This window comes from Vidua macroura, chromosome 6 (genome assembly GCF_024509145.1).
Source record: "Vidua macroura isolate BioBank_ID:100142 chromosome 6, ASM2450914v1, whole genome shotgun sequence".
In the NCBI taxonomy this organism is placed as follows: Eukaryota; Metazoa; Chordata; class Aves; order Passeriformes; family Viduidae; genus Vidua; species Vidua macroura.
The window spans coordinates 25,142,387-25,170,375 of NC_071576.1; the positions used below are offsets into that span (position 1 = coordinate 25,142,387).

Here is a 27,989-nt window from a genome sequence, read left to right on the forward strand (position 1 = left end):
TTTTTCCAGCTTCAGGTTAATGTCATTTTAGGATTGGTATTCTGCCAATGACTGTAGCAGTAATCATGCATCCACTCCTTAACTAAAAAATACTAGATATATTTATTGTAATGCATTTTAGTCAGCTGTAAAACTGAGAAGTGTGAAGAAGGATGGAAAGAAAATGTCATAGCAAAGGGAGAGTTGGAGGGGATGGGAGAGGGGTGGAATTGTGTGTGGACACTTGTGGAGACCTGATGCTACACATAAGCCACATAGAAGAAAGTACAAAAGTGCCTTTCCAAAAAGGTCAAGATTAGTGAGAGTGACTGCATTAACTGACTGGAGGTGAGTGGTTTTGGTAAAATGGATGGAATAGGTATGGACTATAAGGTTCAAATTAGTAGCCTGCCTTTGCACTAGGGAGTGGCAGACTGATGGCAGTATCTGAGAGAATGCACCATCTAAGTAGTATATCCAGAAAGTGGATTCTGCAGTGCTCTGAGTAGATTATGAAAGGATTAAAAATGCATTTATTTAGGCCAGAGAAAAGGATATGGCAGTAACTGAGATGTGAGGTAAGAGACTAGGTAATCAGTTCAGATAGATGGCTAGAAAAAGTTTTAGCTTAGATTATGCATAAAGAGTCTGCAAGATGTAGATGTATTTTACCATAGGAATCTAAACTTGGAAGTGATACAATCAACAGAGATGGAGAGCTATTAGGTGAAGACATGAAATGATATTTTTCAGAAAGATTGGGCATAAGTAGGTGATCTGACAGCCAGGCTTTCAGTGCTTGTTCCCAAGTGCAAACTAACAGGTCTAATAATGGAAAGTACAGTATTTTAAAATACTAGATCTTTTCAGATAACTATTAATAGAAATAATTACGGATTTAGAGACTAAGTTAAAGGGAGCCTAATGTAAATGAAATATAAGCTGGAGTGACTACAACCTGAGTGGTCTATAAAGATATGATTCCTAAATTTTCCTGGTACTGATTCTATTTTTTAGTACTTCTGAAAAAGTATAATGAAGTAATTAAATTTTTTTGTTATGCTTTTTGCAGTTATGCATCTGCAAGTTTTTAGCTGACACATTTGGGCGAGTGCCTGCATAATTAATGTATATCATACATTTTTATTCATTCTGTTTTGTTCCAGTTAGCACCTTGTTCAGAAGCAAACAGCTCACAATACTGTTGTTTAAGTGTTTTGTCACTCTCTTTGCCAGTCTTTCTCCATTGGTTTGTCTGTGCATCCTTCCCAGTCCATCTTAATTGCTGATGCCAGTGGCAACATCCACTCGAAGTAAGAATACAGCTTGCATTGCCCTGTTATTAGTAGCCATTGAGTTTGTATGTGCCACTCAATCTGTAAGTGCTAATAAGTCTTTCCTAGAGAGCAGTGTTTTAAAGAAATAAATGTCTAGCCTATTAGAAGCGATGTAGAAATTAGCTACCATGGGTTTATGGTCAGTCTTGCAGACAGTTGCATTCAAATACAGTGTAGAACTAGATTATCTTAGCCACAAAAGCATATAGAATTGGAGTTTCAAAATTACTAGGATGTTCTCAAAATATAAATGAATAGAAGATAAAAGTATCCCATCTATACAGTCTCTAATACAGAAACAGAGTTCTTCTGGGGAGAGTGTGTCATTTCTTAGTGTGGAGTAGAGCAAGTTTTGGATTTGGCATTCGCCTCAGATTTTTTTGTTTGTTTGTTTGTTTTTAAGGTGGGTTATGTTTTTAACAAGCTGCAGATGGTTTTATGGATTGTTAGGATGAGCAGCAACCCAGGTAGCTGAATTACTTTTCTCTTGGTGTACTAAGTGTGCATTTGAATTAGACTTCTAGAACTGATATAAGCATATCCTCTTCACTGTGTAACAAAAACATAGTTATTGTCCTCAATCAGCATCTATCTCAAGACTTCTGTATTTGATTAGGAGATTGTACCAAGACTAGAGAAAAAGAATGTCCTTGTCATGTTCAAAGCAGTAACTTTCCTTCATTTTGCCTTATTTGTGTATAAGCTTTGGATATAATAGGATAAACTAAAAGGTTTCCTTTAGAGACCTCTGAAAGTAGAGCATTTTAAAAGCAAGTAGGTGTCTCTACCCTACTTTTTCATGAAACATTTTACCCATTCAAGCAGACTTTCGAAAACAGCTTGTTTTGATAGCAGACTGCTCTCCTGTGGGCCTTCAGCCTTTGCTTCCTGGCAGCACCTTTGGTGCGAAAAGAGAGTGATCAATTGGGAGACTATCAGTGCCAGCATGCATAGAGTGATAAGTTAACACACCACTGGGAATTTCTAGGGCCCACCAAGATACTTCACTTCTAATGTGCTAACAAGCTCATTTTTCTACCTCTTGCCTCTTCAGTTATTTTTTTTTTCTCAGAAGAGCTTAGAAGTTGAGTGCATCAGGCATAATGAAAAGCTCTGTAGGAGGGAGAAGCAATAACCCCATTTTTTCCTTTTCAGCCAAATAGAAAATTAGTTTCTGGTAATACACAAAGGCCAGTATTTTTTGTGCAAGGGGCACTGCTGTGAATCAAAGGACTCCATTAACTGCAGAAAATTCAGCAGCTGTGAATCTCCCCCAATGAAAAAAAGTGCTTTTCAACAAGTTGTGAGATACGTAGTATTATTTAGACTTCAACCATCAGTTTCATCCTCTACCACTTATACACAGCCTCTTAAAAACTGTGCTATATTACTGTCCTCTGGTCAGGTTCAAATACTGTGTTTATCCCCCAACCTAAGAATCGTTACAATGGGAGATTTTGTATTTTCTCTTGTCCCAGTGCTTCTATTTTAGCTTCTCCAAACTGAGGCTTCTGCTGTGGTTCAGCTGTCTCTGGATTGAGAAAGAATTCAGAGTACAGATTTTGGAGGGAAAACTGTTTCTCAGTTTCACTATGTAACCAAGTTATGGCCTAAGGAAATATGATAGAAATAATTTTAATCACTGAAACTTGTTTCTAGATAATATATTTTCTATATTTTTTCATATTTAGATAGACTGTAAAATCTACAGTAAATATTGTAGAGAAAAAATGGCAAAAAATGAGTAGGAAGAGTTCTGTAATTGTAGAAATACAGTTTTGTAAGATAATATGAAGATTATTGTTTCTAACTTTCATTGGGTGTTGGGAATTTTATTGCTTATCATAACTGAAAATAGAATCATTATTTTAAATGTTATCATTAGTAATTAAAAATGCTTATCATATGTAATATAGTTTTTATGTTTGGATTGCTAAAAAATATGTGCAATGTGAGTATTATCTCAATTTCACGGGTGGTGAAATTAAGTCAGAAAGATGGTTTTCCTCACTATCCCTGATTCCCCCAAAAAGAGCAGCAGACCTGAAATAAGACCCCAGAATTTTAAAGAAACCTATTTTGAATGCATTCCTCCAACTCAGCATGCTGATTTGTTTGGGGTATTTTTTTGGAAAACAAAACTATATAAGAAGAAAATTATCTCACTACCTGCAAATAAAATATGAAAAAAAAAAAAAAAAGTGGGCACAAGCATGAATGCCAGGGAAAATTTCTGATCGTTCTGTGTTTGTGTAACATAGCTGGAGAAGGTTTCCCTCATTCAGTATACTGAGTCCAGCTGGAGGACTCTGAAAGTTAAGTGAGAAAAGGTTAACTGATTTCTCAGTTCAGCAACTATACAACATGAAGTCAGCATGGTGGTTTTTCTTGATAATTGTATGTTGCTGCCTGCTGCTCTACATTTTGACAGCCATTTCCATAGTTGCTTTCATGAACAGCAGAAATATTCTCTCTTTTTCTCGCTCTCTCTGTGCTAACAGCACAATCGGGCCTGCTGGAACAAGAAGCGTGGAGAGGGTTCTTCAAAAACAACAACACTTCAAGATACCAGTCTCTTGTCAGTAATATTGGAGGGGGAGAACACAGAAAAAAATAAGAACTACAGTATTTTACTGTCAGTGCCCTGCCAACACCCTGTTAACCAGCATTTAAGGGTCCTGTGGATTCTTTACCGATATTCTTGCTTGTTTTAATGACATGATCGAGAAGGTGTTTTTCCCAATACTGAAATTTCTCTATATTTGTCTTAAATGTGTGTGTGTTTAGGGATTATGAAAGCAGTTTATTATGGAAAAGTGCAAAGTAATTTGTTTTGTTAATGCTAAGGTGTGTTTCATGCTACATCTCCTGAAAATTGAAATGTTTTTCTATTTAATTGTGACCAGAATACAGGCAAATTGGTTACTTAAGAGAGCACTTAAGTTGTTGTTATTTGTAAAAAAATTCAGGAAGTTCTGCATCAAACATGAAAAGAATACAGTTGAACCATAAGGTTTACATTAATCATATGTATCTTACACTTAATATTATGTCAATGCATCACACAATATCACAGTCATATAAAGAATTAAAAATAAGTGTGTACACTGAAATACATGATATGTATTTAACAAAAACAAGAATTCTGAATTACTAGGCAATGATATTTAGCAGTTACAGTGCATGATATAAATTCATCCTTAATTCTTGGCTAACTCAGTTATGAGGAGAGAGCACGATACCTGCAAACAATTGTTCAACATCATCTAGAGCCTACAACATTTGAAGATTTTGCTGCTCAGGTTTTCTGCCCAGCACCTTATCATCATCTGCCCTCAGAGACGGGTAAGAAGTAACAAACAGTTCTTATGAAATCTTAAACTTGAAATGCAGTATCCTTACTTATAAAGACTAAATATTCAGACCTTTGCACATCATGAAAAGTTACCATTAATTAAAAAAGAATATACATGCTTGAGAACATGGGCAAAGTTGACTTTAAATCTTCATTCTCTTTTCTGGCATCATAAGCCAATACCTGGCATTAAGATTTGGCAAGATGTTTTAATATAGCAACCAGACCCTGTATTTTTATCACAATCCCCTGTATAAAGTCTGCTTGGAAACGCTGGTACTGTCATCCGGGCTGGTTCAGGTAGAAACATTTTTTAAGTGCACCTTCCTTATAAGAAAGTTTCAAGGCTCGCTACATGTTTAGAATGTAAAGTTTTAAACTGAAAATCTGAGCCTCACAATCTTAATTTTGTTTCCATGTTATTAGACACAAAGTTGGTTTTAAGGTAGTTTTTACTTTCCAGTAAAATACCTGTTTTATAAGAGGATGCTGCATTTTTTTGTTACTAATAAGAAAATCGATAAAAGAAAATGAGTAACTCAAGGCCTTCCTGTTCTGACATTTCTTGAACTCCTTATGATTATTTCATTATTTTATTTCCCCTCTTTTTAGATCATTAAATATCAGTTCTGTTTATCTGAAGGTAAGACAAAGTGTCCAAAAAAACCCTTTGTTCCTCTTACTTTTACTAGAGCACTAAGCTTGTAACCAAATTGTATGCAAACTTTCCTTGTTGCCCTTGTTAACACTAAAAAGAATTTCACACTGATTGAGAAATGACCACTACATCTTCTAAAAGTTTTAGTCTTTTACTAACCTCAGGTCTGCATGAAGCACTAACACTGGTTCTGGGATTAAGGTAACTAATGATAGAGACAGTTGTTGAATGAGTAACACTTTATTGTGTTGACCTTTGTTTCTCAGCATGAACAAGTAGTACTGGATGGCAGTGGTGTGTTTTGTACCCTGTACTGTCTTTCATTGATGTTGTAAGACATTCTGCAGTGATAACCTAGGAGAGATGGAGAAGAAGAATATGTAACACTTGAAATCCCCTGTTCAGAAAAACCTTATTTCATGATAATCAAAGTGCTTCCATGGAAAAACTGTAAATCTAAATGAAATAAATTTTGTAAGAATAGTTTGGCAAGTTGGTATCTGAAAATTTGTTTCTCAATTCCAAAATATATACAGAAATCAATTCTCAATTATACAAGAATTATGATACGACTACAGAAACAACGACTGAGAGATGTTAAAATGTTGAGGCTCCTTTACTTTAAAATACAAATGATAACTAGAAATGAGGTGCAGTTTCAAAGTATAATAAGTGGTACAATTATGCTAATGGAAATAGTTGAGACCAAAGGTAAACAAAATTAAAAGTAAGTAATTTAATTAAAGCAGCATAAAAATTAGTAACATAATTTAAAGTTTGAAAACATTTGAATAGGAAAAATCTGTAACTAGAGACATTAAAAACAAATAAACATTAAAAACAATAACCAGGGATACCAGTCCTTTCCACATTTCCTGTCAAGGGACCTAGTGAATATTCAGCACCAGACACTTTTGTATGGCTAGTATATATTCTACATTCTAGTGCACTTGTTGAAGTTCTGCCCATTCCTTTTAAGAAGTCTCATTCCAAGCTAAGTCATTCTGCTCTCTTCCTCTAATTCATTCTTTCAGGGTGAAGCAAGGCTGCTTTTCTGTGCTAGTTCAGTGCATCAGAGTACACTTCTCTACCGTGGCAATTCTAAACTGTGTTCTTTTAAAATTGCTATTCTCTAGCATGATCTGAAAGGAGGTTATTATTTTTTAGAAACTTGGTTTTAACTTAACCTTTCTATCAAAGTAAATAATTTTCTGTAGGAATCTCATTAATAGGAGCTTGTGATGTGTTTCACATCTGCACACATGCATGTGTGTGTCTGCATACCACCTGTCCTGGGAACCACATTCTTCTTGACCTTGCACTGTGCAGTGGAAGTGACCAAGACATCAGTGTCAGGAGCAGGCAGCAGCTTCCTAGGACAGACATGCAGCACAGTGTGACCCAGTGTCAGAGTCAGTCAGCCTGGCCCCACGTCTGCCTGACTCTGAGCTTGCATTTCAGCCAAGGGAAGCTGGGGATGCTCTGGCAGTCCTGCTTGCAGCCTGATCTCCCTGTTCCATCCAGGGCTCCTGGAACTCCATACTCTGCCCCAGCACAGGTGCCTGGAATAGCACCAAACCATCTGCCTCCAACCTGACTCTAGAGGGCACAAATCCTAAAGCCTGAGAATATAAAATATTCTCAGGGGGTATAAAATAACACTGCAGTTACCTGCCAGAAAGGTCACCCCAGGGCTTGGGGTTAGCCTGGAAACCACTGGTTTCCTGTTCTAGCAGAGGCAGGCCTGTGAGCTACATTGCTGCAGATGACCCAAATTTCTGAGGGACTGTGATCCCGAAGAAGAGTTCATCAGCAGTGCTATTGAAAAAATAGATACCCCTGAATTTCCAGCAGCCCTGCAACAGGTGAATTTCTTAAAAGTGTTACAGAGCACTGAACTGTGCCAGGATTACACACAGGAGTGGTGCTGAAGTCCTGCCTGGGAATCCACATGCATTCATCACCCTCAAGGTGACTCAGACAAAATCTTGCAGGCTCCCAGCCAGATGTGTCCATGTCATCTGAAAATTTCTAACCAGCTTCTAAGAATACATCACATTTTTAAAATACAAAATATATCATTTATGTATGGGGCTTCTTTTAATAAAAAATTACCAGAAGACACTAAGAAAAAAAAATCCACATTTTGGATATTATAGACAAAATTATTTTATTGGATCATGATCTCCATGATTACAACTTCTAAATATGTTTAATTTATAAAATGCTCTTTTTTTATATAAAATATATTTTTTCATCTAAGAAAGATATTAGAAACTCTGAGTCTGCTACAGCCCATCACCAGGTGTTACATTTTGTTGTTGCTGTTTTGATCCCGTTGACCATTTTTTTCATTTGAGCTATGAGAATCAGAGCAAATAGAGAACATGCCATTCAGTTCATGTGTTTTCTCAGATGGATTTATTTTATCAAAGGCTCAGACATCAGCAAAAGCTGTTTCCTTTTTTATTGTGACTGCTCTTCAGTACAATGTGATTGTGGCAGCTGCTGTTATATCTAGAAGTTTAGTTTGCCCTGTCAAAATATCTGACAAGTCCACCTTCCCATATGTAGGAACCTGACTAGTGTAGTGAATGTGTACATTTAAAGAAATTGAGATTTACCTGTACTTAATCACAGAATGCAATTCAGTTGCCTGTGTGTTTTTTACCTTGTGCTGTTTCTGTTACATTGAGTAACTGCAAATACTCTGCTAAATAGGGTAACACGTCCTGTGCAGCTATTGAGTGAACCAGATCTCTGTGACAACAGAATAGGTTAAGGGAACTGTCAATGATAAGCTCAATTATATTGAAGGGCATATTGACCTCATGATGCAAAGATTCTGATCTTTAAAATGTACTCATGTCTTAGGTTAATTTTTTCTGTCTTCTTTTGTTCCCTTTCTTCCTACTAAGACTGGTACCTTATTTACAGTAAATTTCTAAAGAGACCTCTCTACATTCATCATAGTATATTCCTTGTAACAAAAGCTTGTGACAAATCAGGCTTTTTGGTCCCAAAAATCATTCCTGTATTTTCAAGCCTGCATTCAAAACAGTTCTGCTGCCCCACTCCCAGAGTAAGAGTAAGTGGGGTTGCCACTGTACAGTCAGGGAATCAGGGAAATGTAGAGATAATGATGCTTTCAGCCTTGCACAATTAAAAATCTAGTTCAGCAGCTTGTATTTTCATCTGCTGCTTCCTTGGTGTGAAATGTTGAAATTAATAATCTTTTTGGCCCTGTACCACCCCTTCACAGATGAGAATGATGGTGCTTTTGTCATTCTAAAAGGATCTGAGTCACACTTGGTGGTGGTGGTTTGTGACTGGAAGTGAAGCTGAAATACAGAAGTGAGGGCTCTGTGTCTTGAAGGGCTGGAAGAATTTATCATTATCCTTCTTCCAGTACAAACTTAGGACTCTTTTTTAAATTCCAAATCAGAGCAAAACCTCAAAACTTAGTGGCTTTTTCCAAAGAATTTTCATATTCTTGAATGGCTGAAGCGGAAACCTTATGCATTTCTGAACTATTGTCTTAAAGTCAACCAACCACTTGTCTGAAGGTACACTCAGCACTTTGAGATGGTAAATTCAGTGTGGACTGCTAGAGACCCAAACAGATCAACTTTCTACATTTAATGAAATATGTCTACTGAAAAAAATAGTATGATTGTCAATTAAAAAGCATCCCATACATACAGACAAGGGGACAAAAAATTTGAATCCTGACATTTCCTAGTTTTTTAATTTTTGACTTTATTTTCTTGTGACATTTGCCTTGTGTAATTACTTCCATTTTTGTTTTAAAGTATAGGGCAAAGCAGAATTTCTGTAACACTGATTAACAGCTCCAGGATACATAAGCAAACTGCAACCTCTGGAACCACCACCTCCTGCAGACTGAGCTAGGACAGTAGTTTGTAGGAATGGTAAAGTCTCTTAGCTCTGCCTCAGTCTCCACTAGTGGAAAGACTGGGAATTTTGCCAGTGGGTTTCACTGTTATTTGGCAGAGAGAAATAGACTTACCTTACACACATGGTTCCAGCTAGGTTCTGAAGAGCATTCTTCACTGGACATGGTTTTGGCTCCTGTTTTGCCATAAACTTAATTTTTTTTTTTTTTGCTGTCTTCTTTCTCATGCCTCTTAGTTCTTTCTCTTCTACCCAGTTCTGGTCTCCCAGGTCTTTAGATCATCTCTTCCTCACCTTTTTGCCTTGCTTTGTAGCTGCTTTTGCAGTCTTTCTACATCTGCTTCTCGCTTCCTTTCATCATTTCACAGAATTAGTGAGAGATTTAATTGTCTTGATTCTAGCAAGGCTGCTGAGCATGATGGACAACTTGGCCAGATTTGGACTGAAATATAGAAGAGTGGCAAAGAGCACAAGCTGTACAAAAATGATTGCCCTCTTCCCTGAAGGTCAAGTGGGACATGCTGAAGTATCTCAGAAGACCATCAAAATGTACCAACATGCACAAATTATTTTCCCCTGCGGTCATTCACAGACATAGCACTCGGGGCAGTGCTGATCCAGACAACGAAGTGTGATAAAGTCAGAAGAACTGAGAGTAGTCTTATCATGCAGCACCCTTTCAGGCTTCTCCTTGGTAAATTTTTCACCTTTGAAAGTCAGAACTGATGTGCAAGATTAGTCATGGCAGTGCATATGTTCTGATAGCTCCAGATTCCTCCATCTCACCTCACTTCTAATTTAGTCTGTGTGTAGTTAGGATTCCATTTTAGATTTAAATAGTTGATTTCTGATTCAAACAACCAACATACTATCATTAGAAGATAGTAAATATTTCAAACGGAGTGTGAAAATGTCACATTTCAACTTTGTTGACCCACCTCCTTGTTCAGAAGCAATTGAAGTGGCTTTGCATTATGGCCCCAAAATATCATAGCTGATCAGGCTATGGTATTTGTCACTTGTCAAATCTAAGAGGAGAAAAATATGGATCATTTCCTGATGTTTTCTGCTTCTTAAAAATCCAGATATCTACTTTGTTTATTTTATAGAACTTTCTGACTTCACATCATTTGTCCATAAAGCCTTCATATATAACCCTATTTTTATATTTTGGATAACTAAATATTTTGTTGTTGTGGTTTAAAAATGGTATTTTCCAATTAAGTGTTCCCACTGAAACCACTCCAAACCATATGCTGGTTGATCACTCCCCCTTCCCTTGGCGAGCTGGAGAGGAGAACTAGAGACATTAAAGGCACAGGCTGAGATAACAACAAGTTACTGGAAACAGCAAAAAGATAAGAAAATTAACAGCAGCAACAACAACATCAATACTAATGACAGAAGGAACAAGAAAGAGGCAAACAATTCATATGGACACAGACACACTCCATCCCTAACAATATCCAACTGCTCCTTCTGCCATGCTGTGCTGATCTGGAAGTGAGCCCTTCCCCCATGCCTGGAAAATGACACAAAGTTGTATAGAATAGCCTGTGTGTCCTGGCCATGCTGCCTCCTGGCTACTGCAAAAATCAACCCTGTCCTGCCCAGAGCCAGGACATTTTCCACCCCTTAGTCTATACCATCTCCATCATGCCCAGATCCTACACTTTCCAACTATATACCTGTATCTTCATATATACATAAACATGAGTACCATTTTCATAGGCAATGACCATCCCTCCAGGGTGTTTGTTGACTTCCTTTAGTCAATGACTGTGGTTTCAGTCCATCCTGGATATCTTCCAGGGCAGGAGGGCTGGTGTGCTGTCAGGTGGTTGCAAGCTGCACCAGGAGCTCGCAATTGGAGCAGTTCGTACTCATTGTCCATGGTAGTTCTGGCATACAGTGCCAGTGTCATTCGGCAACCGCTTTTATATAATTCAACATTACAGACGGTTCTAACCCAAAAATCAAATTCCCTGGAGGTACACATTGTGTTTCCCTGTCCCAAGTGCACCCATGTCCTTGAGCAAAAACAATCCCATGGATGGGTTTACCTTTGCTTGAGACAGGATTAATCCAAACTGTCTTCCTTAACACATTTCTCATGTGCTCCACAGGGACTTTATATCTTTCTGCAGTACACCGAGGTTTTGATTAGGCAGGGCAAAGTAGATCCTCTAGTGTTAACTAACCAGGGGGCCTGTGCTAAATGCAGATCCAGTGCTGAAGGTCTCTCCACCCATTGCTTTCAATGTGGTTTTTAACAGTCCACTGTATTTTTCCTGTTTCCCAGAGACTGGTGCAGGATAGGGAATATGTTGCACCCACTCAGTATCTTGCTGGCCCAAGTGTCTATGAGGATATTTTTGAAATGAGTGCCATTGTCCAGCTCTATTCTTTTGGGGGTGCTATGCCACCACATGAGCCACGTTTCCAGGATGGTGTTCTGGGCAGTGATATGAGGCACAGGGTGCATCTCCAACCATCCAGTGGCTGTCTCCACCATTGTCAGCACATAGCGCTTGCCTAGGCAGATTTGTAGGAGTGCGATGTAATCAAACTGCCAGGCCTCCTCACATTTTTATTTCAGCCCTCGTCCCCCACACCAAAGAGGCTTTACCCATTTAGCCTGACTGATTGCAGTGCATGTTTCACGGTTAACCTGGGGTATAGTGTCCACTCCTCAATCACAAGCCCATCTGGATGTTGCATCTCTTCCCTGTTGACCTCAGGTGTTATGGGCCCACCAAGTCAAAAATAATTCACCCTTATGTTCCGGTCCAGATCCACCTGAGACACTTTAAATCTTGGCAGCTGGATCCACCTGTCCGTTCTTGCAATGTTCTTCAGTAGCCCAACTCCAACCCCCCCATATAATCAGCTACCAGAAAATGAAAAAGGATACGCTCTCTTCACTGATGGTTCCTAGCATTTTGTAGGGATACATCAAAAATGGAAGGATGATATATGGAGTCCTACATGGCTAGTTGCAGAAGCTATTGAGGGACAAGGTGGATCAAGGCAGGGTGCAGAGCTGAAAGCCACACAGCTGGCCTCATTCCTCACTGAATGAGAGGAATGGCCTCTACATTGACTCATGCATGGTGGCAGTACTCTGTGGGTGTGGCTACAACAGCGTATTGGGTGATTGGCAGTGCAGAAGGAAACCATCTGGGCCACTGAACTGTGGCAAGACATCACTGCCTGGGTAGAGAAGTTGGCTGTAAAAGTACATCATGTAGATGCACACACATCTTCTGTATTCCTCCTCTCTGGAGCTGCCACAGCATTCTCCTTGCAAGTATTCTGTCACTTTTATCAGGGTTGTGTAGGTGAACTGCTAAACCATTGGAGCAGAGAATTTCCCCAGAAGCTGGCCCATTCTCTCCCATATTCTATGCTACTCATGACCATCCACCCTCTGGGTAGATATCTGAATTACCTCCTTAGAAATCTCTGTCCTGACTCTAAATATGCTGTAGACTGCACTGAGGAGACATGGCAGACTTAGCAACAAGAATATGCTTTCCTTAACATCCAGCAGGAATTTAAAATTCTCAAAAGCTGTTTTAACTGGTCTGAAGGAGGAAAAGGCGGTGGAAAGCTGGGGAAAATCATCTCCCCCGTTTCCCCCCAACGACTGGGTGTGATTATTAATGGACTCCTAGAGCTAGTGCCTGAGTAAAGATAGGAGAGAAACACTAAATACACATCCCAAATTACCTCCATTGCCTTTTATCTTACCATGTCATAAACTGATACTCCATAGTACAGCAACAGAGCAATCCTAATCCCTCTCCCTGCTCTGAAAAAGAGCACCATTATGAGCACATAGTGGATATACAAAAAACATGTACAGGGTTAGGTACCACACCCACGTGAGCAGACCAAGCAACATTGCGACCAGTAGATCTGGACCTAATGCAACAAATCAAATCAGATTACATCAAATTTGTTTTCAACTCACTCTGGGCAGAGCTGTTGTTGTCTCAACCCTTTGTGCCTCACACTGGGCACCAAAGAAGGGTGTTGTGTTTTAGGAATGGTATTCTCCAGTTCTGGTTCCCGCTGTAACCATGTGCTGCTCCAAACAATGTGCTGCTCTATCACGCCCCTTCTCCTCAGCAGGCTGGAGAGGAGAATTGGAGGCATAAAAGGTAAAGCTCAGGAGATAAGAACAATTTTTACTGGCAACAGCATTGAGATTAGAAACATACAGTAACAACAACAGTGCTAATCACACAGGGTACAAGAAAGAGGCAAGCAGTTTGATGTAGGAGGCGAGCCCCCTACAATAATACCCAACCACTCCCTCCACCACACTACACTGACCCATAAGTGAGCCTTTACCCAGAAAATGACACAAGATGGTATAGAATAACCTCCAGGTCCTAGCCATACCCCCTCCTGGCTGCTGCAAAAATTACCCCATCCTGACCAGAACCAGGACAGTTGTGGAAAGCGATAAAGATAATAGCATTTTATACTGAAAATTTTAAAACTCTGAAGGGGAAGCAAAACCTGCAAAATTTTTATATACCATATTTAATATCCACATGTGTGTATGAGTGTATGTATGTATATATATGCTTATCTAAAATCCAAAGAAATTTAGTTACTAGTTAATCTGTTAATTTCTGTCAGATTTTAAATATATTTTAAGTGCTGTTGTTCTTCACTCTTCTGGTGTGATATGTTCAGATGTGAAAATCACTTTACATGACTTCTGTTCTTCAATAGCTCTTAAGTTTCTTTTAAAAAATGTTCTTATATGTGTGCTTTTCTCCACAGGAATTAGAAACAAATTTTAAGCTACAACTGGAATAATACTTTAATTGAAATAATGGGGCAGACTGACTTTTTCGTTATCCAACAACCCATGATAAAATTTCACACTAGGGTTTAACCCTTCAGTGCAGACCAATTAGCTTAAAACTAGCTGCTTTTCCTTCTTTACGTGATTTCAGGAGTCTCATGTTAAGACTAGCTATAATTTTAACATATTCAGTACTGTGAAACAGCTGGAGAACAGAAGCCATATATCAAGTTGCCATTTGTTTTTCCTTATCAGTTGTGTGTATGTGTGTGAGTATTTACCTGTTTTCACCAATGTTAAACAAGCATTTCAGACAGTGTTTAGGATGTATCTCAGTTGCTATTAATAAGGTTGTTGGATCTGGATAATGTTATAGAATTCTTTTCTTTCTCTCTCCCTTCCTTTTTTTTTCTTGTAATGCTTAGTTGGTAAGTATGATGCCATATTTCAGAGCTGTTGCTTCATTGCACATAACTAACTCATCACTCTCTTTAACCTGTAGCATGAGCAGCAATTGCATAATGAAATTCGAAATTCCGTTTTCTGTGCTCATCTGTTAATACCCTTCAATCTCTGCGGTTCGTGTCTCATGTCTCACACCTGTTATCTTTTATCTTTTCTCCTCCCCCTTCCTCACTTCTTTCCACTCCTCCTTCCTCATCACTTCTTCATTCTCAACAAAGAAAGAAATGCTGTGATATTTCTTCTCCTTCCAAAACCTCCACTAGAAAGCATTGGCCACATCAAGGTAAAGGGCAAAGGCTTGAAACGGAAGGTCTTTCACGCTAGCTGTGAATGGTATGCTGTGCAAAACAACAACGGTTATTTTCTATTCTCTAATCTCCACCATTTGAAATGCTTTAATTTCTTGTAAAATCAGAACAAGATAGAATTTCAGAAAATGCGAATGCATGTTTCCCTGCTTGCCTTTTTCTATAAGGCACAGTGAGTCAGGCATTATCATGCTTTTCCAGATTGTTTGGCAGTGAAGTACCTAGTTCATGAACAAAATTACTGTCACCAGCTGGGGAACAAATAACAGCCCTTTCTCTCCCCTGTCACTCTGATAGGTCATGTTAGTTTGAAGATAGAAAGTACCGTGCTCTTGCTCTGGAGCAGGCAGGTGAGGTACCAGGCAAGAACAGCTAGATTGCTAAATCCTACAGGTTTATGACAATCTTTTAAATTTGCTCCTAGATTTCTTACCTTATGACCTCATTTGATTTTAGAGGAATCTTTCAGGATAAATCATGACCAGTTTTGAATGATTTTTGCACCCTTTATATGTGAAATGTATACTGAGGCAGAGAGATCTTCAGTTCTGATTATTGCATTATTATTTTAAAGAATTACCAGTAATAGCATGATGTGGAAGAAATAGCAAGTGATTTCTGGCTTACTGCAGTCTGCAGGGGTTTCCCCATTGACACCTGGACCAGGCTTCTGTCTCTAAATTATATGGGTTAGAAGCCTTCAGAGGCACTGAGGTAGTTGAGTTCAATCACACTGTCAGTGGCTGTAAATGGCTAATGAAAACGCAGTTTAGTTTTATGGATGGGAATTCATAATATTAATTTTCTATAGTATGGGAAGGAGAATGTAATTTTGATTTCATATTTTCTCCTTTTCATTTTGTATCTCTATGGAAGAAGATTTGGAGACAGGCCGTTTGTAGGAAAGAGCTTTGTCCCCTTGCAGTGAGGACTCTGAGGCCACTGGAGCATAGCTCTGGGCACTGGGCTAATGAATTACATATCATTGTCTCAAATTCATCTTGTTCCTTTTACAAAGAAACGTTAACATATAGTGCATCCAGTTAGTACAATCTGTTCAAGCTTCTGCCTTGTGGGCCCTGTAGGAATTTGCCTTTTGAAGCACAAACTAAAGTTGGTATGGGAGAAGATGTTTTGCTCTCTCAGTCAGCCCCCAATTCACTCCACCTCTTCAGCAGCATTCCTAGAGCTCCCTTCATGTGCAATGAGCTGTTAACCTTCATGTTCTCATTAAAGACTGGATTCTTCTGGGTTGTGATTTGACTAATGATTCCCCATCCCTGCAAGGGAACTGGAGCTATTTGTTTTCCTGGTTAGCAGGAGAACGTTGCCCACTTCAGTGCTGCCTCAATTGTTCAGAGCGAGGGAGTTCCGCAGTCCCATAGCTCAGTGGTTTCTGGAATCATCTTTTCTGTTGGGGTGGATTGTGTGGCACTTGCTAATTCCGTAAGCAATACCATCACCCACAGCTGTTAAAGGGCTAGGAGATGCTGTGGCAGTGACAGCAGCACTGAAATTCCTCTCTGCCCCTTGCTATGAGATCCCATACTGCGAGTGCAGAAGGCGGCACTGACCCGTCTGGTTCTCGCTGTCCTCTGCAGGCTTCTGCCCAGAGACTCAGCCGGGAGAAACTCCAGCAGCAGCAACAGCACAGGTGGATGGAACAGACTTAGCCTCTCCAATGTCTCCTCGGACTAGCAAGAGCCGCATGTCCATGAAACTGCGCCGCTCCTCTGGCTCAGCCAACAAGTCCTAAGTGGCAAGATGCCTGCAGCTTTCTGTTGAAGAGCACTGGCCACCCTTCCCGCAGCGACTCACCGCGTTTTGGGTTTTTTTACTGCTCACGCCTTTCATTCAAGGATAATGTCTCTCATGTGTGTGCACCTATGCCCTGCATACTCCTTTTCTGTATGTTTATTTTAAACAGTGACACTGGAATTTACTTTAATATTTTAGCTTTGGGTTTTTTTTATCAAACTCCAGTCTGCCGGGTTTTTTTTTTCTTTGCAGTGCAGTTTGTACTCTGCACCTTTTACCTACTTGGATGATTATGGATGATTAACTTTGGGTTTTAACTCCGGTTGATCTTGAGTCAACATGGAATTGGAGACTGCAGTTGGATTACACTATATTTATTGTGCCCCATTGCAATTTTCTCTGTAACAAAGAAAGAAATATGTACAATTTGAAAATGAATGTACAATTTTAAATTGAAGTTGCATTTGTAAAGTCTTTGCCAGATGTCACAATGTTAATGCACAAGATGTGTACAGATTATTTATGTTGAGAATAAAATAGTTCAATTGCGTTTCAAGTATCACAGAATCCAAATGAAATATTTTGCTCATAGCACCCTTTCATCATAAAGCGATGTATCATTTCATAATTCTGCAGATAATCTATGCCAGAAAAAAAAATCACTGTCCTGAAATTCTATTTATGCTCGGCTTCCAAATATTTTTATAATGTTTGCTTTTCCAAGTGGTGTCAATAGTAAATGCCATTGAGTTTCATGAGTTTTAGCCATTATCATTATACTGTTTCATCTAGATGTATATTCTTTTTTCTTACATTAAAAAAAAAATTAAAAACAAACAAACGAACACTTTCCTGATAAAAATTCATTGCTGTGATGATGGGTACTAGGGAAGAAAAGGGAACATGCTCCAGGAGCCTGGCCTGAAATGCTAATAATTTCAGCCTTGTGAGTGCAGATTAGTACACGACTTCCACCCACCCAGAGGTATTTTCCTACAGAAAATTAAATGCTCACATTTTGAGTCTAGTAAACAACAAAATGCTGTTAACAAAATGTAGCATGGCATCGGTACTAACTGCATGTGTAAATATATGGGCAACAATAAAAAAAGAAATTATGTATTGTCATTCATGTAGTATCTACAAATTTGTAATGGTTGAAAAGAAGACATGCTATTTAATAATCCAATAAAATTATTCTTACCACCTTTTGTATATTAATTATTCACCTCACTGATTAGATTCTTAGTCCAATTTTAGAAGAATTGTGTATTACATGCACATGGAGCAGTTAAATGCAATACACAGCTTAGTTTTGCTTTGTATTAAAAAGCTTTCACACAAGTTCTCAAGAATGCCCTACTGAAAACTTTCCCCCAGATCTAGAAAACACATTGCATGTAGCTCTGCAGGTAATACAAAGCATAGGCTGTTCCCTCCGGCAGGCTGGTTGTTCAAGTGCTAATTGTAGGATGAGTTAATAATCATCATATTTGTGTGATCTGGAGCCCTTCATCTTTGACTACACAAGGAGAGAAAGAGGAACCATGATTTTAAAAAACCCAAAAAAACTAGTGAATTTCTCCAGGGGCAAACTCATTTAATTGCATAAACAGGCATTTTTACCTAAGTCTCTGTTGCCAACAAATGACAGAAAAATGCACAGCTTAAATTAACATGCTTTATTTTTGGCATATTAGTAAGTTGCGAGTTTAGCCTCCTTTGTCAGGAAGCAAATCTTGGCTGCATTAGGTTATATTTTATTAATTCACTTGTCCAGGTTCTGGAACTAAAATGACAAAATCTGTGAAGCACATTTAATGTATAGCACTTATCGCTTGCTTGCAGCCTTTGGGCATGATACATCTAGCAAAATATAAAACTACAAATAATTGCTTTAGAGGATGCTAATTGAGAGATTGAAATATTTTGCATGCTTATGTCAGAGAGAGTGTTAGAACAAAGACTACGACTGGATCAATTTGGTTCTTCAGAAGTCACCAGCTGACCCTCTTTGCCCTGCTGAATTCAAGAAGGGCATGAGCTTTCTTTTAAACCTTTTATTGAATTTTCTTGCCCTTATTTTTAGCCTCATCTGCTATCACACTTAGAAACAAGCACTCATAGAAAAAATAAATAAGTAAATAAATAAACAAACAAACAAATACTGGCTGAAGTGTCAGTAGCTGGTAAATTCAACAGCATTTCAAAGCATTTGGCCAGAGCACTGTCAAAGCCAGGGAATACACACCGCAGGTTGCTTTGCTAAAGGTAGGTGTCGTTAGGGAGAAGGAAGGTGGCCTATCACCTGCACTTTAGCAACATGTCTAAAGACTGCTTCATGTCCTAATTTCAGCTGTTCACAAGACTCGGAGGAGTTCACATCAAAAGCGCAGCTCACAGAGGAGAGGGGTCGGAGGCCGCCTGAAAAGGCGAGCCGCACACAGGCTGCTTTCCGCCTGCCTGCGAGGCAGGGGCCGGCAGGGCCGCACGCTGCCCACCCAGCCCAGTGAGACCAAACTGCCCTTCTGGCTGCTGACCGTGCCGCAGTAACGAGCCACTAACGGAGCGGAGCGGCTTTGGGAACGGGCAGCTGCCAGAGACGCGTGCTTTGCCTACCACACAGTTGCTAGAGTACAGAGACACAGAGTAAGCAGGAGATGCGTACTTAGCTATAGAAGATCAACACCTCGTATTTCAATTAAGCAGACAGCACGATTAATTTCCCATACGTTTTGCTAGCTATTATGTGACTTGACACTGACTTAATATGAACATTTACCTTCTCAGCTACCTTAGTACAGAGTACACCACGAATGTTGAAGTTCGGGGGCTAAGGGTATTAAAACAAGGTCACTAGATCAGGCTCCTTTTCTCACGAAAAATAATTCCTCTCTTTAGATACCGTATATACAGCCGTACTTCTCTCCGTCGCTACGGAAGATGTACCGGCGGTGGGCCGCCACTCGACGCCTCGGCACTGCCCGCCTCCCGGCAGATGCTGGCGGGGCTTCTCGCCTGTTGCCGCCGGCCCAGGGCCGTGCCGGTGGCCGCCCCCCGTCCCCCGGCCGTCCCGGCGGCTGCGGAGCTGCGCGGCGCTTCCTCCACTGCGGGGCTCGGCGTGAGCGCTGCCGGCAGTGCGGCCCGTGGGCTGAACACGCCGCCGTGCCGGCGCGGGCGCGCGTCGCTACCCACCGGCCGGGAGACAGCGGGCGGCTCCTCCGACGTCGTAGCCGTGAGAGCCGCGACTTTCCATAGGAATTACAGCGTGGCCAGGGCTCGCTCGGCTAGCCCGGGCTCTCGGAGCAGTCCCACCGGGGCGGCCGCGGGCCTAGCAGCCCGGCCGGACGGGCACCTGGAGCAGCAGGACCTGCCTGCTCTCCGGCGGGTGGCACTTGCTGGCGTGCCGCGCCAGCCCGGGCGCGCTGAAGAAGGTGGCGGGGCAGTGTTTGCAGGGGAAGCCCTGCCGCTCGCTGCCCGCCGCGCCGCTCTCGGGGACCCCGGCGGGCGGCGGCGGCGGCAGCAGCAGCTCCTCCCGCACGGCGTGCCACAGCCGGTGCTTGTCCCTGATGTCCGCCGAGGGGAAGCGGGCGCCGCAGAGGTGGCAGGCGAAGGTGAGGGGCCCGCGCTCCGGCGGGCCGAAGGCGGCAGGCCGCGCTGCCCCGTGGGTGCCCAGGTGCTTGCGGAGGTAAGCCTGCCGCCGGAACCGCTTTTGGCAGCAGGGGCAGGCGAACGCCTCCCCGCCGGGGCCGCCGCCCGGACCGGGAGCGCCGCCGTGAGCTGGGCCGGGGCTGGAGCCGGGGGCGGCCGGGGCGCCGCCGGCGCTGTCCGCGCCGCCGCGGTGCTGACGGGTCCCCGGCGGTGGCTGAGGCGCGGCGGGGCCGCGGGGCCGCCGCTCGGGGCTGTTCTCCTTGCCCGGCGGGGCGGAGACGGCGCCTTCGGCGCTGGGGCCGGGACGTGGCTTGTGCCAGCGGCGATGCGAGGCCAGGTTGGCGGGACAACTGAAGATCTTGTGGCACTCGGGGCAGCGGTACTCGACGCGCACGATGCGGGAGCAGCGGTGCTGGGCCAGCGCCAGCGGGTCCGCGTACTGCTCTTTGCACAGCTGGCAGATGAACTCGCCCAGCGGTGTGCGCCCCGCCGGCGGCCCCGGCCGGCCCTCGGGCCCCTCCTCTTTGATGCGCAGCCCCAGCACGGGCGAGGTGGTCACCTCATCGGCGAAGCTCAGCTTCCGCGTGGCCTTGCCCTTCTTGGCCGGCGCCTTGGCCCGAGACGGCCGCTTCAGCGCGGGCACCGACGGCAGCGGCGGGGCGGGCAGCGGCGTGCGCGGCTGCAGCAGCAGCTTCTCGGCGGGCGGGAAGGAGGCGGCCAGGGGGAAGGACTCGGCGGAGGCGGGGGAGCTGAGGCACCGCTCGAAGAGAGCCGCCCGCGGCCCCGCCGCGCTGCACGGCCCCGTCGCCCCCCAGGCGGCGGGAGCCTCCGGCGGGGTGAGCCCGGGGCCGCCGCAGCCGCCGCCGGGGGGCCACGTCGCGGGGCAAGCGGCGACGGCTCCCTCCTCCTCCTCGCTCTTCTCCTCCTCCGCTCCCTGTCTAGCGGCGGGGCTGTCCCCGCCGGCGGGCGGCGGGGGCGGCGGCGGGGTGGGCGGAGGGTCCCGGTCAGGGTCCCGCTCCCGCGGGCGTGCCCGGTAGGAGCCGCCGGGTCTCCGGCTGCGCTTGACGAGGAAGCCGCGCGGCATGGCGGGGCGGCGCGGGGCAGCGGGAGCGCGGCACGGCCAGCCCGCCCGGCCTTTATACCCCCGGCGCCCGCTCCTGCCCGGGCGTCATCCTCCCTCCGGCGGCGGCGGCCAATGAGGAGTTGGGGCCGGCGCTGGCGGCGGGGGGCGGCGGCGGCCGGAGCGGGCCGGGGCTCCCGCCGCCGGGGCGGGCGCGCTCCGGCTGCGGGAACAGGCGGAGTATCTCCGGGAGCGCGCCCCGGCGCCCTGCGAGACTGACTGAGGCGTGGGGCCGGGAATGGCTCCGAGATGGGAGAGACCCCGAGCTGGGTCACGGGCGCTGCCGAGAGCCCGACGAGGCTCGAGCAGGAGCGTCCGTCGTGCGTGTTCGTGCCGATGCCTTCATCCTCTGCTGGGGCCGCACGGACCGCCCCGCACATCCTTCCGCTGAAGGGAGCCAGAGCTGGGAACTGGCTCCGTCCTTCTGCACAGCCACATCAGGAGTTTTCCCAGAAGTAGCCAGAAAGCTCCGGTATTGCGGTGAGCTCCCAATGCAAGAGCAGGGCTGCCGAGCTGCCACCGCAGCGTAAAATGCTAAATCACGGCTCTGCGTAGTGGCCATGACTGATCCCTTGGCACCCTCACCCGCGGGCAGCCTCCAGAGCCCAGGGGAGGCAAGACTGAGGTACAGCAAACTGCAAAAGCGCCCGAACCTCCCCCCATCCCGCTCCTATGCAACTCCGGTGCCGTGAGCCTGATGGCAGCTGGTGCACCCCTGGAGAAAGGCAGGAGTCGTGTTTGCTAAAGCACTAATCGCCTTTTTAGGGGAACCAAGCGCACTGGCAGCGGGGTCTCAGCAGCCCCTCCGGCCCCACCGCGCGGTACCAGCATCTCCTATTGGACCGCCCATGTCCCCGAGCCTGGGTTTGGCGGCAGGACGGTGCTGTCCCACCCGCAGACCTGCTGCCCGCAGTATACACGAGATGGCGTGCCATTGGAAATGACCGCGCTAGAGCCTCGCTCCCTCCCTGACCAGGGCCAGACAGCCCTTGCCAGGGTAGGACGGTCGGACTCACTCTGCTGGAAGCATCGCCTAGCCGGAGGAAGTAGAGAGCACCAGGAGAAAGGGAGAAACAGCACCTCTGGTTCGAGGGGTTTTCCAGAAATGGAAGAAAGATGTGAAGCCTTCATGCAAGACCAGAATTCCTCCCACCTGCTCAAAACACTCTCTCAAACCACTTCTCTCTGTAAGTGCTTCAATTATATTTGCTTAGCAAAGCCTTAATCATGTTTTACATTACTCTCCTCTCCCATTTCCCTCCATTTTCATGGTTGCACTGAATCTCAGATTAGATTATATACTCCACGGGCTAGAGATCACCCTTTGTTAGTACAAACCACTGTAACGGGGACCAGTGAGCCATGCTTTCGTGTAGTTAGGTCACTCCACTGACTGGCTGCTTGATTTTTACCCAAAATTTTTTACCCTTGTAGCTGGAACTTCCCAGATACATTTCTCATTGAATAACTGGATCTCTGGTTACAGATACACTGCTCCTCCAAGCGATATGTAAATAGTTCTTTCAGTTTCCCCTTGTAAACAATATTCCCATTAATGTTTCATTTGTTTTTTTCACATTGCAAAACTAGTCTGTGGTAGGAATGTGCAGTTCTGGAATGTCCAGTTCAGTTTCCAGTCCTAAGAGGTGAGGAATCCAACAATGCCTTTTCTGGCACAGGAGTAGCTGAAGGTGGAGTACCAGTTGGAAAGCACGTGTATTGAGTGGTTACTGAAACGCCAAACATTTTTCCAGTAAAAGCTGTAGATTGGAGTTCCATCAGGGAGTTTCTCCAGGCCCCCAGTGTCATCATCTGATGTGGCCCAGACATCATGGGAAGGCTTGGGGAGTAACCTACAGTCACAGATGTGGAATCGCTGCTCGATCTCCCCTGGTGATGTCCCTCCTGTGGTTCTTCTTGGCTCTTCCCTGTGATCTGGTGCCCGTCTGTGCCTCCCCCTTGCTCACAGTGTCCTCCAGCACAGCCCTCTTGTAGCTTTCTAAACTTGCCTCCAGTTTATGATCAGTTTCTAAGGTGGGACCCAAACTGTAGAACCCATCACTCCACCTTGCTCTTGCTGCAGCATGTGCCAAGGACTGCAGATGTCTGACAAATGCACCAGCAAAAATACTGGGGGATTCAAGCTGGTTCAGCCACCATGTGACTTATTTCTCTCAATAAATATACTGGTTTGCCCAGGCTGTCTCTGCTCCAGTACAAACTCCCAGTGCCCTGGCTCCCACTTGGAAGGGTCACAATTATTCTGTGATTAGATTATTTCCCCTCCCACATTTACAAGAGAATGTAACCGTAGTGACTGGCATTACACCCAATTCTCAAAGCTTCTAATCTTTCTAAACTTTTACATGAGTTTATCTTTTTGCCATCCTCCTTTACTCCTACCAAAAATTTTACAGTTAGAAAATTCAGATAATTTATCATAGTAGTTAACAATGTTGGGGACACACCTCCAAATCCTGTGTAAATTTGCTGGATTTTGATTTTTTCACTTTCTTTAAATTTCATTAGTCCCATCACCTAGCTGAGAGTGCAGTACTACACCCTCCTGAACATGCTACTACAGGGAAACTTTATTTAAGATCAGAGCTTTTCTAAGCAAGGAGCTGAATGATGTTATTGCTCCTGTCCTTACACTGTGTTCTCTACAGTTTGCTAAAATCATGTTGGCCTTGATTAAACATGTCAACTGCTTACAGATGAGAGTCATCCTTATATGATCTGAGATTAACCAAAAGGTTAATCCCACAGTAATGAGGAAATCAAACTTCTAGTGGAAAAATGCAGTAGCTAGTGGGGAACTGGCAGGGTGAAAAAAAGAGGAACCAGTTCCTTGTCTTGCATCCTTTGCTTCCTCAGTCCATTCCCTCCTCCCTGGTTGAGGCTGAATGCTGGTGTGCTAGGGAATGGAAACAAGAGTAGTACATCACTGCTCTGCCTCCTTTTTGCTGAAGTTTCTCATTTTGTGTGAGGGGACTTTTAGCCTTGTTCATAACTGTGCTGCTAACGTAAGCATGAGGGACTCATTCAAGCCTTGCCAAGATTCAGCAATCAGATTCAGTGATGGCTGGGCCAACCTCTTGGGGACCTTCCAAAGTGAGGACAATCTTCAGATTCCTCTAGTTACCTTTCCCTGTTGCTGCTTTCTTTTAGGGACATGGCTTAGTGGTGGCCTTGTCAGTGCTGGGTCAATGGTTGAACTCTTGAAGGCCTTTTTCAACCTAATCAATTCCATGATTATGTGACTCTGGAGGGTGCTCCATCTGATTGCCCAGGGTGCTCCAGAGTTTGGCACTAGAAGCTCGTCATCCAGATCCTTGTACATCCCAGCTACCCAGAGACTGTCATCTTTGACTGTGAAGCAGGGATACCATTGCTTTCAGCCTCAGACATGTCTCCAGCAGCTCCAGGACACCTGGAAACCCGTGCAGACACTGAAGAAGAGGTCTACACTTCCATGGTCCACAAATAAAACATTGTCAAGCAAGTGGGCAGCTGCATTTATATTTCTGAACAGACTTGGGGCATAAACAGCAAGAGGAATGTATGACAGAAATGCCAGCTGGCAGAGAGAAGGCCTTAAATGGAGTCTGGTTCCCAGAGAAAACCCTAAAAACTCTTCTGGAGGCTAAGGGGACAGAAAGAAAAAGAGAAATTCCTTTTGCCATTCAGTAAAATAAAAATAACCACAATTAAAAAAAATAAGAGTTAAAAATAAAATAGAGAATAACTATAAGCAAAAGATTAAAGAACATTTCTGTCCTTCATGTTTCCCCCCCCACCACAAAAAAAAATGTTGTGGTTGAGTTTTTTATATTGCAGGATTTCAAATAAAGTTGACTTTTAAATCTTGCCCTGACATCTGGTTTGTAATTAATGGAGCAGTAAATAGGAGGGAGACAGAAGCTGCCTCAGAAGCCTGTCCTTGATACATGACTCCAGCAATATAGCTAGATGAGCGATACCACCCCCAGGCTCCAGCACTTAAACAAAATCCAGGCTGGTTTTGGTGGCAACACAAGCCATTTCATCTTCCCCCTAGAACAGGGCTGCCAATTATCCTCCTGCAGTTGGGGATTTGATGCTGGTGACAGACATTGAAGGAAATATCTGCATTATGAGGATACAGATTGTCTAATATAACTGACCTTGCTAGTATCTTAATTGTGTTTTGTTTTACCTGAGGACAATTTGCTTCAAGAGGAAAATGATGCTAACAGCTGCTATGTTTTCTTCATTGCTCAAATATTAACAAAAAGCTTTCTGTAAGGGAAGGTAGAAAACACTGTTCTGTGAAAGTACTTGGGTTAGAGGCATTTGAAGGGTTTTGAAGACACTATGAAAACATTTAACCTTCCTCTTTTCCCACAAAAAGTGATGCTGTGAAGTGGTCACATCACTTCAGCCATCACTAAGGTGATACTGGGAGGACACTGGTGCCATGGCTCCTGTCCCTACTCCATAAGTGAGCAGCTGCATAAGGGCCAAAGGAGCAATCTCACATTTTGGTTCTTCCCCACCTCCATCTGCAATAGTCCATTGCAGGGAAGCCAGGTCCTCTCCAGGGGGCAGACTGATGTTCCCAAACTTATAAAAGTTATAGGAGACTCAATGGGAGCATTATGACTTTCATTACTTCATTACAGATTTCAGCTGGATTTCAGCTCATACCCCACAGGCTGAAACCATTTGCCACTGGCCAGATTTGCCTGCTGGAGTTATTTATTGATCTCACCATGTCATAAATAGGAAGATTTGTCTTCCTTTAGCAGGAGATTCTCAGCAGTCTGTTCCCCATAAACATCACTATATGTTGCAGCTCCCTGAAAAAAGGATCTCCTCGTACAGAAGGCCATGGTTATCAATTATATGGATATCAGTAGTGGCTTTCGGGGAGGCTGAGTCCCAGCTGTGCTTGGTGCAGCTGTGTGTGCAGACAGGTGGATGGTTCAGTGTGCAGAGAGCACAACAACTGAAGAGACCAGAAGACAAGGCAGCAGGAGAGTGGGAGCAATGAAGCGTCTGAGAGATGCCTCTGCTGCATGCTGGTCTGGGAAACTCCATGCCTGCCTCCAGTAAAGTTTAGGCAGGACAGAGAAACATGCTGGTTGTCTAATTTCCCAAAAGGGGTCAATCTAGGAGGCTTTCAGAGAGCAGAGATCAGGAGCAGATGAATCACAGCAACAAATACTTGATTCTGTTATGGTCACACTTCATCCTGCCCTTGTGCTGGCACTGGAGCATATTCAGTTCTGCAGGGATGTGGTGCAGGGAGCTGAGCCCACAGGGAAATATTTACATTTTTTTATTTCCCCCCAGTCCCAATAATTCTTTCATGCCCCTGTTCTAAGGCCACCTTATTCAATAAAATTCCTCTGACTCAGAGATGCAACAGGTAATTCCTCAGGGCTGTTGCCCAAGACCTTTCTGCCACCCCTTCTCCATGATAGCCTCTCTATTTCTCCCTCCATTTTCTTCAGGTCACACCAAATTCCCAGGTCCTTTTCCTGCCAGAAACTGGATGCACTTCCTGACAGAAGTATGCTACTGCATCTTTGCTTGCCTGTGCAAAGGAATGGCAGGATTTACTGTGGAATGAGGTGCAGGCATGGCCTGGCCACTGCAAAGCAGATGGCACGTGGCACTGCAGGAGCCACCACTGCTAGCAACAGTTGCAAAGGGGCAGATGGAGCATGGGAGATGCTGATAAGGAAAACCAGTGGCAGGAGGTGGGAGAAGACAAGCAAACCAACATGGAAAGTTGGCTAGAAACAGCTTGTTTGTTAGGAACAAGATGGAAAATTGCATTACAAGGAAATAAACCACATCTGAGCTGGATGCCTGCATCTCAGAAAAGCAACAAGGAGGATGATAGCTCCCAAAAGGAAACAGTGGTTGATTTCTTTGGGAATGTCACAGAGGAGGGCAAGGGAAAGGCAGCACTGAGCCAGAGAGCTGCTGCTCTTTTCTGACAATGCCACCTCCAGCTTCTGAGCCCATCCACCTTGTTCTTTCACAACAGAGACCTGGCAAATGCCCATTGTGCAGGAAGCTTCAGAGAGGTGAGGTTGCAGTGCCAGTTCTTGGCAGGTGTGTCAGGATGGAGACTCTGTCCTTTTTTCATTTTGTGGGTGAACAGCCATGTGCAGCCCTGAAGGGCAATGGCAAAATGCTTTGCTGGCTGATGAGGTAGGAAAAGGGAAGATGTGTCACTGCTTCAGGAGGATCTAAAACCAGAGCTCCTCTTCAGCTTCCTTCACCTGTCCGGGTGCCAGTGCTGCATAGAAGGCAAGGGCAGTGGCGACTGAAGGATGTCTCCAGCAGAACCCAGGGGAAAAGCAGCACCAAGCCAAAATCATCAAGCATATATCTCATTTTGAAAAATTTTGAAAATATTTTTTCCACTTAGGATTTAGCCCTCTTTACTTCAAAGCCAGGAGAGGGGACTCAAAACCAGCATCATGTACTGCTAATATAATGATCCCTAGCAGCTGCCATGTAGGATTCTCCACTTACATTTGTTTTGCTTCTTTTGTGACATTTAATCAAAGCCTTGCTATCCTAAATATTAATTAAAGTGCTTGGAGACAAGGCCTAAAT

At 43.9% G+C, this 27,989-nt stretch overlaps 2 protein-coding genes across 3 annotated transcripts in view; one reads left to right on the forward strand and one right to left on the reverse strand.

Moving 5' to 3' along the window:
- RALGAPA1 (Ral GTPase activating protein catalytic subunit alpha 1) overlaps positions 1-17,433 on the forward strand; it is a 131,211-nt gene extending 113,778 nt beyond the window's left edge. For both annotated transcript variants that reach the window (XM_053979599.1, XM_053979600.1), the window contains exons 39-40: positions 4,537-4,661; positions 16,444-17,433. In XM_053979599.1, the coding sequence (XP_053835574.1) occupies positions 4,537-4,661; positions 16,444-16,598 (280 nt within the window). In that variant the 3' untranslated portion in view covers positions 16,599-17,433. The remainder of the gene's footprint in view (positions 1-4,536; positions 4,662-16,443) is intronic.
- Positions 17,434-18,267: 834 nt separating this feature from the next.
- Positions 18,268-21,335, reverse strand: INSM2 (INSM transcriptional repressor 2). Its single transcript, XM_053979598.1, has one exon. The coding sequence runs from the start codon at positions 21,333-21,335 to the stop codon at positions 19,932-19,934; it is 1,404 nt and encodes a 467-aa protein (XP_053835573.1). The 3' UTR covers positions 18,268-19,931.
- Positions 21,336-27,989: the final 6,654 nt, after the last annotated feature.

Bases quoted from the DNA above. Each gene is read 5' to 3' on its own strand.
- INSM2 (XM_053979598.1), bottom strand. From the start codon at position 21,335: ATGCCGCGCGGCTTCCTCGTCAAGCGCAGCCGGAGACCCGGCGGCTCC.